Source organism: Protomyctophum parallelum, assembly GCF_964188405.1.
Source record: "Protomyctophum parallelum genome assembly, chromosome: 7".
NCBI lineage: Eukaryota > Metazoa > Chordata > Actinopteri > Myctophiformes > Myctophidae > Protomyctophum > Protomyctophum parallelum.
Genome location: NC_139705.1, coordinates 48,308,990 through 48,321,489, shown reverse-complemented (window position 1 = coordinate 48,321,489; position 12,500 = coordinate 48,308,990). Strand labels below are relative to the sequence as shown.

General features: G+C 41.7%; 1 protein-coding gene across 3 annotated transcripts in view; it reads left to right on the top strand.

The window, feature by feature from the left end:
• scube3 (signal peptide, CUB domain, EGF-like 3) overlaps positions 1-12,500 on the top strand; it is a 252,461-nt gene that overhangs the window by 45,903 nt on the left and 194,058 nt on the right. For all 3 annotated transcript variants that reach the window (XM_083769221.1, XM_083769219.1, XM_083769220.1), the window contains exon 2: positions 12,415-12,500. This exon is cut by the window's right edge and continues 37 nt beyond it. In XM_083769221.1, coding sequence (XP_083625347.1) covers positions 12,415-12,500 — 86 coding nt within the window. The remainder of the gene's footprint in view (positions 1-12,414) is intronic.

The window sequence follows — 12,500 nt, the reverse complement described above, 5'->3', positions numbered from 1 at the left end:
GGGCGCCTGCACACAACACCATGCGTTGATGCCATGTGTGCATATGTGCAGGCACCCAACACTACGTCCATACAAAAACACAGTACAATACAGATAAAAGAAAGACAAAGTGTAGGGCGCCTGCCCTGCACACAACACCATGCGTTGATGCCATGTGTGCATATGTGCAGGCACCCACCACCACGTCCATACAAAAACACAGTACAATACAGATAAAAGAAAGACAGAGTGTAGGGCGCCTGCACACAACACCATGCGTTGATGCCATGTGTGCATATGTGCAGGCACCCACCACCACGTCCATACAAAAACACAGTACAATACAGATAAAAGAAAGACAGAGTGTGGGGCGCCTGCACACAACACCATGCGTTGATGCCATGTGTGCATATGTGCAGGCACCCACCACCACGTCCATACAAAAACACAGTACAATACAGATAAAAGAAAGACAGAGTGTGGGGCGCCTGCACACAACACCATGCGTTGATGCCATGTGTGCATATGTGCAGGCACCCAACACCACGACCATACACAATACAGATCAACATGGTACAGGGGACAGAACAACTGCAAAGTGAAATGAGAAATGACACAGAATACTAATTAGTTACTAATAGTTACTCATGATTACAGATTTGAGTTGTTTTTAGCCACCTTTTCAAGTTGAATTTGAAGGTCAGATAGTTGGAAGTCTCTCTTACCTTCTGTGGGGAGACTGTTCCAGTGATGGGAGGCTCTGACAGAGACTGTTCCAGTGATGGGAGGCTCTAACAGAGACTGTTCCAGTGATGGGAGGCTCTAACAGAGAAGACCGTTTTACCAAACACACTACGTCTGATTGGCACTTCACGGTCCCCTCTGGTAGTTGCCCTTGTTGCTCTGGAGGTGCAAGTCCATTTAAGATCTTAAAAATGAGACAAGCATCTGCAAAGAGTTTGAAGCTGTTAAAACTAGATCTTCATAACGCACGGTTATAAAACATTTATCCGATTCGCTTTCATCAGTTTTTCTCACTGTACTTATTCAGCACTCCACTTTGAACTGTACATCTGTATTACCATTGTTGTCATGTGGAAACCTTTTATGTCCAAAACTGTTACTTTTCAGGAAATATATAAAAACAGAACCTGTGTTCCAATGGATCCATCAATGTAGTTATAATTTAGTCACAAGCTCTCAGTCATTTTATACTTTTCATCGTTTCAATATTTATAAAACCCACAGAAAAATGGAATCACTTTCACACAATTTTTTTTTTTTTTTTTTAAGATATTTTTTTGCGGCTTACGCCTTTTATTGATTTTTGAAGGGACAGACAGTAGGCTGACAGGAAACGGGAGAGAGATGGGGGGATGACATGCAGTAAGGGCCGTGTCGGGTCCGGGAGTCGAACCCGCGGCACACTGCGACTGGATTACCAGTCCGGTGCCCAGACCGTTACGCTACGGCCTGGGCCACTTTCACACAATTTTGATTTACGAGGTCACAACGCGCTGTGAGCCTCTAAAGCCCAACACACACACCGGGTGCACAGGCGTTGCCGCGCGGCAACGCCTGGAAAATAGAACGGTGGCGTATCGGAGCGTCAGGCGACGCGTCAACGCGCGTCGGACGCCACCGTGTGTGCGATAGGTTCATTGAAAAATAACAGAAGCGCAGCGTTCGCAGGCGGTGTGTGTGGGGCTTAAATCTGCTATTTTTGCTACTTTTGTATGACTCTCTTTTACCACCAAGTAGGACATTACATTTCACAAAAGCATAAACATTAAAATCTGGAGATAGAAGGTTTGTGTGATGTATGTATTGTTCAGCCTGGTAGATGGATGTATTATGTAGATACTGTAGATGTATTATGATGTGCAGCCTGGTAGATAGATGTGACATCTGGAGATGAGAAGTTTCTGTGTCTGACAGTATAAGGATGTATGTATTGTTCAGCCTGGTAGATAGATGTGACATCTGGAGATGAGAGGTTTCTGTGTCTGACAGTATAAGGATGTATGTATTGTTCAGCCTGGTAGATAGATGTGACATCTGGAGATGAGAGGTTTCTGTGTCTGACAGTATAAGGATGTATGTTGATGTGCAGCCTGGTAGATAGATGTATTATGTAGATACTGTAGATGTATTATGATGTGCAGCCTGGTAGATAGATGTGACATCTGGAGATGAGAGGTTTCTGTGTCTGACAGTATAAGGATGTATGTATATTGTTCAGCCTGGTAGATAGATGTATTATGTAGATACTGTAGATGTATTATGATGTGCAGCCTGGTAGATAGATGTGACATCTGGAGATGAGAGGTTTCTGTGTCTGACAGTATAAGGATGTATGTATATTGTTCAGCCTGGTAGATGGATGTATTATGAAGATACTGTAGATGTATGTATATTGTTCAGCCTGGTAGATAGATGTATTATGTAGATACTGTAGATGTATGTATATTGTTCAGCCTGGTAGATAGATGTATTATGTAGATACTGTAGATGTATTATGATGTGCAGCCTGGTAGATAGATGTATTATGTAGATACTGTAGATGTATGTATATTGTTCAGCCTGGTAGATAGATGTATTATGTAGATACTGTAGATGTATTATGATGTGCAGCCTGGTAGATAGATGTATTATGTAGATACTGTAGATGTATTATGATGTGCAGCCTGGTAGATAGATGTATTATGTAGATACTGTAGATGTATTATGATGTGCAGCCTGGTAGATAGATGTATTATGTAGATACTGTAGATGTATTATGATGTGCAGCCTGGTAGATAGATGTATTATGTAGATACTGTAGATGTATGTATATTGTTCAGCCTGGTAGATAGATGTATTATGTAGATACTGTAGATGTATTATGATGTGCAGCCTGGTAGATGGATGTATTATGTAGATACTGTAGATGTATTATGATGTGCAGCCTGGTAGATAGATGTATTATGTAGATACTGTAGATGTATTATGATGTGCAGCCTGGTAGATAGATGTATTATGTAGATACTGTAGATGTATTATGATGTGCAGCCTGGTAGATAGATGTATTATGTAGATACTGTAGATGTATTATGATGTGCAGCCTGGTAGATAGATGTATTATGTAGATACTGTAGATGTATTATGATGTGCAGCCTGGTAGATAGATGTATTATGTAGATACTGTAGATGTATTATGATGTGCAGCCTGGTAGATAGATGTGACATCTGGCTCTCTCTCTCTGGCTGTTAGTCACGCAGCCATCCCTGCAGCTCAATCATTAATGCATTTTGGACTGAAGTCTATTTAAAAAGAAAAAGGCTTCTAAATCCTAAAAATTTTCTGAAAAACCCATGTTTCTATGTCAGCGGCGCTCAACCTTTTTCATGTCAAGGACCCCCAGAATTATCTGTATTTGGCCGAAGACCCCCCCTCTGAAAATATGTAGTTCCAGGGACCCCCAAGAAGCCAATATTTGATTTAAAAATGTTCGCTCTGAAATATATATATTCAAAGATTTGCGCTACATTTTCACGATTTTTTTTTTTTTAGCAGATCTACAAGCTCGTAGCGCGCCACTCGATGAGCTTGTAGATCTGCTATTTTTCAATAGCTAAAAGTAGAACATAATGCTTAAAACACCAACAGGGGTTCCCGCCCAAAATGGGTTAATGCATCATTTCTGTTAGACTCACTGATTATACAGCTGCTAGGACTGACTTATTTACTTCTGTCAAACAACGGTATCTCAAAATAGTATGAATGATAGATTTGATTTACTCGTTGTTTTTTTTTTTGGTTGCTGCGGTTGCTTTGTTTGTCATTTTGTACACGCCAGGCATTCAGTTTGGTTCGGATTCATTGCACAAGAACAGACGGGCCGTTCTGTAAGACGATAAAAAAAGAAATGAAATTGATTAATCGGTTGTCTTAGTCCTACAGATGGCCGTTTTGAGAACTCCACACATGTTCCTGCCATCGGCAATTCAGCAGATTGTTGTCAGTGCATTTCATTGTCAGAAACAGTGTGAAAGGGCCAAGGGGGGGGCATTTGCTGAGGTGTTTACTTTTCAGATTCCCTGAGAGTAAGTTCCTCTGCTTCACACTTCTTTTCGGTAGCAAAGCAATAAATTATAAATAAATGCTGTACACTTTATACCTCATACTTTAATGCTTAGTATGAGGTATAAAATACAGCAGCCTTTGTGTTCCTAAAACAGAAAGATTGGGTATTGGGGTAAGACTGACGTTATGTATCTTTCACTGCTTTGTCTCAACCATTACTCAATGGCTCTGGTCTCAGCCACCGCGGTAGATATTTTGACATTGCGTTTATTTTCATTTTTATGTTGCCACTACTGTTGGAGCAGCCATAAACTACACAGGTTCATCCTGATGTTCTGGGCATCTTTGTAATGTTAGTGTTAGTAAAAAGCAGGTAAAAGAGTAACGTTTGAGGCAGACTAACATCAGTCACTTTTCCATTCACTGTAGTAGAAGCTTGGTGCTGGGAAACCGCAGATGTGTCGTCTCAGGAAACAGGAAATACGTAGGCTGCGACCATGAGACCCGCTACGGAATCGGTCTATAGTCCATTGGTTCCAAAACGTTTTAGCCTGTGACCCAAAAGAGACATTTGATGTCTCCCCGTTGCCGCTTTGTCAGCTCGTCTATTTCCACTAGTTTGGGTCCTGGGTACTTCTTTAAACATTTGTTTTCTAATTTATGGAATTTCTTAGATTTCTGTATTGATTTCTTAAGTTTTAAATTAATTTAACATGATGTACTGTAAGCTACACCCACGAAATCCCGGGTTTAAGCAATAAACCCTCTTTTGCCAACCCAGGAAATCTCGGTTTCTTTAATGTCTCTTAATCCAGAATTAACAGTATTTTATTTACCGTCAGTTGGATGTTTTTAGCCTCCGGTAGCTCCACATGTTGTGCAGTCATCGATTACCCCAAATCTCTGCGCGCACGCACGCAATCTAAAGCATCTTTGCTCAGATCGAGGTAAATCTAAATCTTAAAGCTTAATAAAACTTTAACCAGATCTTGCGTGTAGAAAAGTAATGTTGATGTTGACAGATGACACTCTGGGGTGAGGCTATCACTCATCACAACAACCACTTCCGGTTCAACGCGGCTCAAAGAAGCTGACTAAAGAGAGTCTTCTGTTGCATTTTAAGGGCACTGGCTCTGTGTGGAGCCATCTGGTGGCTGCATATATCCGGTTAACAGACACATAGAAATGTGTCTGTGACCCACAGATGTGTCCCGACCCAGTGTTTGGGAACCAGTGCTTTAGTCTATCAAGGCGGTTATATATTATAATGAGTGGGTTTTGTGTTGTTTTATCCATGCTGCTTCTCAGTCAGATGTTTATGGAGGACTTGGAATCAGCCACTTGAGACTTGTTGGTGTAGACGTAAAAAAGAGGTTAACAATGGAGCTAATCAACTAAGGCTTGAAGACGTCAATCAGCTGGACAAAAGTTCACATTCGGTCTGCTCAGCTGTCTCGTCGATGCTCTCCCCCCAGTACAAAGACTTCATAGATTACTTAATTTTGCTTGTCACAATCATGGAATTGTACTGCAAAAATAATAGCGATTAACGATGCAATGCAAAAAGTTAGGCTTCGTGAACAAAAATGTCACGGGGCATCGCACATACTGTAGCAAATACTATGTGTTTATTAACTACAATATGCACAGAAATCACTAACAATGACTGGTGCCAATAGTCTGCATCGTCTCTTTTTGAAATGTATGTAAGATATCTCAAATAATTGCAATTAGGTGATTATGTAATAATTGTTTGTGACAGGCCTACTTAACCTATTCTGAACGGGAACCCATTTTGGTGTTTGCATCATGTCGTGCTTTAGCTATTGAAAAATAGCAGATCTACAAGCTCATATCGCGCCACCGAGTGGCGCGATACCAGCTTGTAGGTCTGCTATTTTTTTAATCTGATCTCAGGTCAGAATGGGTTAACTACAATATGCACAGAAATCACCAACAATGACTGGTGCCAATAGTCTGCACTGTCTCTTTTTGAAATGTATGAACATCTTTTTTCAAGTATTCCCGATTATACAAAAAGTAATTGCAGATATCTCAAATAATTGCAATTAGGTGATTATGTAATAATTGTTTGTGACAGGCCTACTTAAAGCATATATCACATTTTGGCGGCAGCATTGAAGTTTAACGAGGTCATTGGAGTGTGGTGCCCGTTGGCATGTCTCACTCTAGAAGAAATCATTTGGACATTTAGAGTATAGAGTAACACTGTTCTTCTGAGTATCTTAGCAGACCCTTTGCAAAAACTGCAAGGCTTGGCCTAGCCTCGACGACCATGCAGTCTCATCTTGCAAAGGTGGATCAGGGGTAGAGTGCCTGGATGGTAACCGTAAGGTTGCCAGTTCGAACCCGGGCTCCCCCAAAGTTACTGTCGAAGTGTCCTTGAGCAAGACACTGAACCCCTAATTGCTCCCGATGTGCAGGTTGGTGCCTTGCATGGTTTCCGCTGCCATCGGTGTATGAATGTGTGTGTGAATGGGTGAATGTAATGCACAATCTCTGTAAAGCGCCTTGGATAAAGGCGCTACATTTACCATTTAAAAATGCACCATTTCACACACACACACACACACACACACACACACACACACACACACACACACGTTTTTTTCTCTCTTTCTCTCTCTCTCTATATCTATTTGATCTACAAGTAGCCAATCTACACGTTGTGAGCTTGTAGATCAGCTAATTTGAACGTATTTGAAATAAATAAAGAATAAATATAACACCTGTATTATTATGAAACGGGCAACACAATCCATATCACGCGTCTTAGCGTTCCCCGTACAGTGCATGGAATGAAGGAACGAGAACACTTTCACTCACAGTGCGGTAGAGAAATGACACATGACAGCTTGAGGGATTCCATAAGACTCCAGTTGGTCCTAGAAAAAACACACACGGCGTGCGTGTTCTTTACACAGCTGTTCACAATGTTTATCCCATTTTGGACGGGAACCCCTTTTTAGTGTTAGCATCATGTCATGCTTTAGCTATTGAAAAATAGCATATCTACAAGCTCATAGCGCGCTACGAGCTTGTAGGTCTTGCTATTTTTGAAAAATCAAAGAACGACTGACATAGAAACATAGCTTTTTCAGAAAACTGTCAGGATGTAGAAGACATTTTTTAGAATCTGATCTCAGGTCAGAATGAAAACTGTCAGGATGTAGAAGACATTTTTAGAATCTGATCTCAGGTCAAAATGGGTTATGACACGGACGCCACTAGGGGCTGCACGACCATAACTAAAATCATAACCCTTGATTGATTGTTCACAATCACAATTGTTCATAATTATACAATAATGATGATTTGTGATGGGGGGAAAAAACACTTTTCTTAATTCCTTTGTTGCTCATTGTGAGTCTATCAGTGTCATATCTTTGGTCAAATGTAGTGTAATGAAGTGTGTGATTGTGTTGTTTTTTCGGGGCGCCTGATGGATGGCTTGTACAACGTTCTGGCGACTGCCTCTTGTGTAATGGTGCGGAGAGACCAGGGCAAAGTGCAACAGCTGACCAAATGAGAATCCATCGCCAGGTTTCAACCATTACATAACGGTGACACGTAAAATCATGACCCTTTTCCCCCCCTCCTCCCAATGTAAAGTCATTACACACAATTGATTCCTCCCCACAAGTTTCTGTGTGTAGTCACTGCTGTGGTACCCTACACTGGCCACCTGCCAGTGAGGAGCCCCCACCGGGACGACACAGCTGTTGTACCCTACTAGATGAAGGGGTGACTGTGGCTTAAGAGTTAGAGCAGGTCGTCCAATGATCCATGGGTCGGCGGTTCGAATCCCGGGCTCCTCCTGCTCCTGTCTACATGTCTCGAAGTGTCCTTGGGCAAGACACTGAACCCCAAATTGCTCCCGATGTGCTGGTTGGTGCCTTGCATATAGCTTCGGCCGCAATCGGTGTGTGTGTGTGTGTGTGTGAGTGTGAGTGTGAGTGTGAGTGTGAGTGTGAGTGTGAGTGTGAGTGTGAGTGTGAGTGTGAGTGTGTGAATGGGTGAATGTAATGCACAGTCTATGTAAAGCGCCTTGGATAAAGGTTCTATATAAATGCACCATTTACCATTTTATAACCGGCCATTGAGGAGCCCCCACCGGGAGGAACATGGCTGTTGTACCCTACTAGATCACCGGCCATCGAGGAGCCAAATGTTAAACCAGTATAGCAAAGAACCTGGGTGTTTATTTTGACAACCACGTGAACCTTGAGTTAGAAGATTACTCGGCCCTGCTTCTTTCATCTTTAGCAATATTGCTAAAATTAACCCATTCTGACCGGGCACCCATTTTGGTGTTGGCATCATGTTATGCTTTAGCTATTGAAAAATAGCAGATCTATAAGCTCATAGCGCGCCACCGAGTGGCGCGCTACGAGCTTGTAGGTCTGCTATTTTTGAAAAATAATCTGTTTCTATGGAACATTAGGAGTCCAACTAGTGGTTCTCAAATGTTTTATGTGCATGGAAGGACCCCCTTCGTTCAAGGAAGGACCCCCTTAACTCCGTTCTATCTGAACACTCAAGAGTTACAGACCTGTTATGGTCATTCATTCAGGGCTCTTCATTAGTGTCCACTCATTTTGTCAAAAATGTCCACCACAAGCCAGCATGGTGATGACCCATGCCCCCCCCCCCCCCTTGCCATCATCTACACCAAATCACTTTGTTGAAAATAAGAGATCTACATGGGCTTGTAGATCTGCAAATGCTTGCTTATTGTGAAATGCTCAGACTAGTCATGCAAGGTTTATTAAGAACATGACCACCAGCAAACTCAAGAATTAAATCATGTAATGAGCGGATCGTGAGAAGAGAAGTTCGTGAGGAGAGACGTTGCTTTGTAGATCCGGAAAAAAAAAAGTGATTACATTTTTATTGCCTTAGTTGATTTGATTCAATTTATTGTCGTTTTGTTTATAAATCTCTGTAAACATGTTTTCAATAGTGCAAGGCCGACTAAGAGATAATTCTATTACATTTCGTCTCGGGGGTAAAATGATCATAATGCATTACTACATTCATCTATTGCGCAGATGTGAGAGATTGTTGGCATGACGAAATAAGCTTAAAAGCATCCCAAGAGCTTTCAAGAGATCTATTTGTCATGCTCGAGTGCGTGTGGGAAATGCTGGATTGACTTAATGTGTAGTTAATGAAACTGAATGGAATATCAGATGAGGAACGGTATCACCTGCCTAGATCCAACAGGCTTGGAACGAAAGCTTGTTGAAGTACACGTTTCTGAAAACCGTTGTTGTGACAAGGATTTAATTAACATTATTAATAGACATACATTAGTGCAGGTGATAAATAAAAGCCATGTAGTAGTAAGTACGGGTATAGTAAATTAAACGTACTAATCAAACTTAAGAAAAACAACAAGTAGGATACCGTTTGATAACATGTTTTAAAATATCTCAAATTTCTTTTGAATAATTTTGAATTATGAAAAAGTTTGATCAAGAAGGCATTTGTAGAATTGGTATCAGGTCTTAAAGATGGAGTGCCGTGATTTTGTTCCCACCTTAAAACATGACCATCAGGTATTATTATTATATGAAGAGGAAGATTTATTTTGCAAAACAGCATTTGTTGAAATATCGTTTTAATGCACTATAGAGACACTATAGAGACCGACCGATATGGAATTTTGTGACCGATACGATAACCGATACGATAGAGGGTAACAATCACCGATAACCGATATGCAACCGATATAGTGTTTTTTTTTTAAACTGGAATAAAAACACGCGTGTTTTCTGTGAGGATTGTGCAACGATTTTGCACGGATATGATTATGCAAAAAGGTACAAAGTGACATTAGTACAGACAGACAGCCCTGCTTTCTTAAACCAATGACTTTTCAAGGCTTATAATTTTTTTTTTTTTACTTCTCACTCAAAGAGTAAATAAATACTGTAGCAGCTAAATAAGAGGGGCCTATAGCATATACAACACAGTTTACACACTAGTAGCCTATGGTATGGTCATTGGAGATCTGCTATTTTTCAATAGCTAAAGCATAACATGGCCACAGACCCCCATTAGGCCACAGACCCCCATTTGATAGCATTCTCTGGGAGTACACTATCATCAGTGTTAATTTAACTCTGAAAATCAGGGTCTATTTGGTTCCATTTGTATGCTCTTGGAGTATAATTATATATAATATAATTGCCAAGTCTGATCATTATAATCTGTGAAGTTGCTTCAAAATATTGGTAGTCCTTCCACTGCTCTAAAACAACATTGGCCAGCAAAGTTTGACAGTCAGCCCTATATAGTTGCTTATTTTAGACTAATCTTCTGACTTTTTCTGAATTTCTGACTTTGATCTGGCCCATTAACATTTTGTATAGACCTGGTTGCTTGTTTCTCACATTCAAGAAATGTGGCAACCCTGGTCAACAGTTTGTTTTGGTTAGCATTTGGATAGCTAGTTAGCTTGCAGTTAGCTAGCAGAGGCTGCAGCTCCCACCGTCATGAATAACAGTATTTAGTGCAATTTTCAATCCCAGAACTTATCATGGACATACGTGGCTGCTCCTCCTTCTTTTCTAGTAAGTACAACAAACAAAGTACTTTTCTGTCAGCACGGAGTATCTGGAGAAACTCTGGAACAAATATAAAATCACGGCACGAATGAATTCCAAGCGAACTGTATGGTTCAGTGTGTTGATACAATATAAGCAGTACATCATTATGACCACAGATATGCTCTCTGAAAAGACGTCATTGTCATTCTTAAATTGTGCATGGTGTGTCCTCATGGAGGAGATGGTATGGTACACTGCAGACTGATCAGAGTTGTCTGCACTGCAGTTCTACATTAATGTCCAGGTTGATAGTGTTTTATTTTAGTGGATGCTGCCGTCAGTCTGTCAGTCTGTCTGTCTGTCTGTCTGTCTGTCTGTCTGTCCGTCCGTCTGTCTGTCAGACAGCTATTTCCACATTTATTTTGGTAAAAAGCCAGTCATTTATTGGTATATTTAAGTTTTGTGTCATATCTGCCCTGTGCACTTTTTCATAAAATAGCCTAAAAGGCGAACAGAAATGTAATTTAGATTCTTATTAAATGTTCCATTTTCCAATGCCAAAGATACAATTAAATCGTTCATCGCAATTATCTGTGTGACAATTAATCGACAACTTGAATCGTGACAGTCCTGTCTGTCTCTCTGTCTCTCTGCTTCAGTCCTGTCTGTCTCTCTGCTTCAGTCCTGTCTGTCTCTCTGTCTCTCTGCTTCAGTCCTGTCTGTCTCTCTGCTTCATCATCATCAAGTCACTGTAACATGTCTCCTCTCCTCCCTCAAGTCACTGTAACATGTCTCCTCTCCTCCCTCCTCAAGTCACTGTAACATGTCTCCTCTCCTTCCTCCTCAAGTCACTGTAACATGTCTCCTCTCCTCCCTCCTCAAGTCACTGTAACATGTCTCCTCTCCTTCCTCCTCAAGTCACTGTAACATGTCTCCTCTCCTCCCTCCTCAAGTCACTGTAACATGTCTCCTCTCCTCCCTCCTCAAGTCACTGTAACATGTCTCCTCTCCTCCCTCCTCAAGTCACTGTAACATGTCTCCTCTCCTTCCTCCTCAAGTCACTGTAACATGTCTCCTCTCCTCCCTCCTCAAGTCACTGTAACATGTCTCCTCTCCTCCCTCCTCAAGTCACTGTAACATGTCTCCTCTCCTTCCTCCTCAAGTCACTGTAACATGTCTCCTCTCCTCCCTCCTCAAGTCACTGTAACATGTCTCCTCTCCTTCCTCCTCAAGTCACTGTAACATGTCTCCTCTCCTCCCTCCTCAAGTCACTGTAACATGTCTCCTCTCCTCCCTCCTCAAGTCACTGTAACATGTCTCCTCTCCTTCCTCCTCAAGTCACTGTAACATGTCTCCTCTCCTCCCTCCTCAAGTCACTGTAACATGTCTCCTCTCCTCCCTCCTCAAGTCACTGTAACATGTCTCCTCTCCTTCCTCCTCAAGTCACTGTAACATGTCTCCTCTCCTTCCTCCTCAAGTCACTGTAACATGTCTCCTCTCCTTCCTCCTCAAGTCACTGTAACATGTCTCCTCTCCTCCCTCCTCAAGTCACTGTAACATGTCTCCTCTCCTTCCTCCTCAAGTCACTGTAACATGTCTCCTCTCCTTCCTCCTCAAGTCACTGTAACATGTCTCCTCTCCTTCCTCCTCAAGTCACTGTAACATGTCTCCTCTCCTCCCTCCTCAAGTCACTGTAACATGTCTCCTCTCCTTCCTCCTCAAGTCACTGTAACATGTCTCCTCTCCTTCCTCCTCAAGTCACTGTAACATGTCTCCTCTCCTTCCTCCTCCTAGACGTGGATGAGTGCGCCGAGGCTCTGGACAACTGCAGCATCGACGCCATCTGCCAGAACACCGTGAAGTCCTACAAATGTATCTGC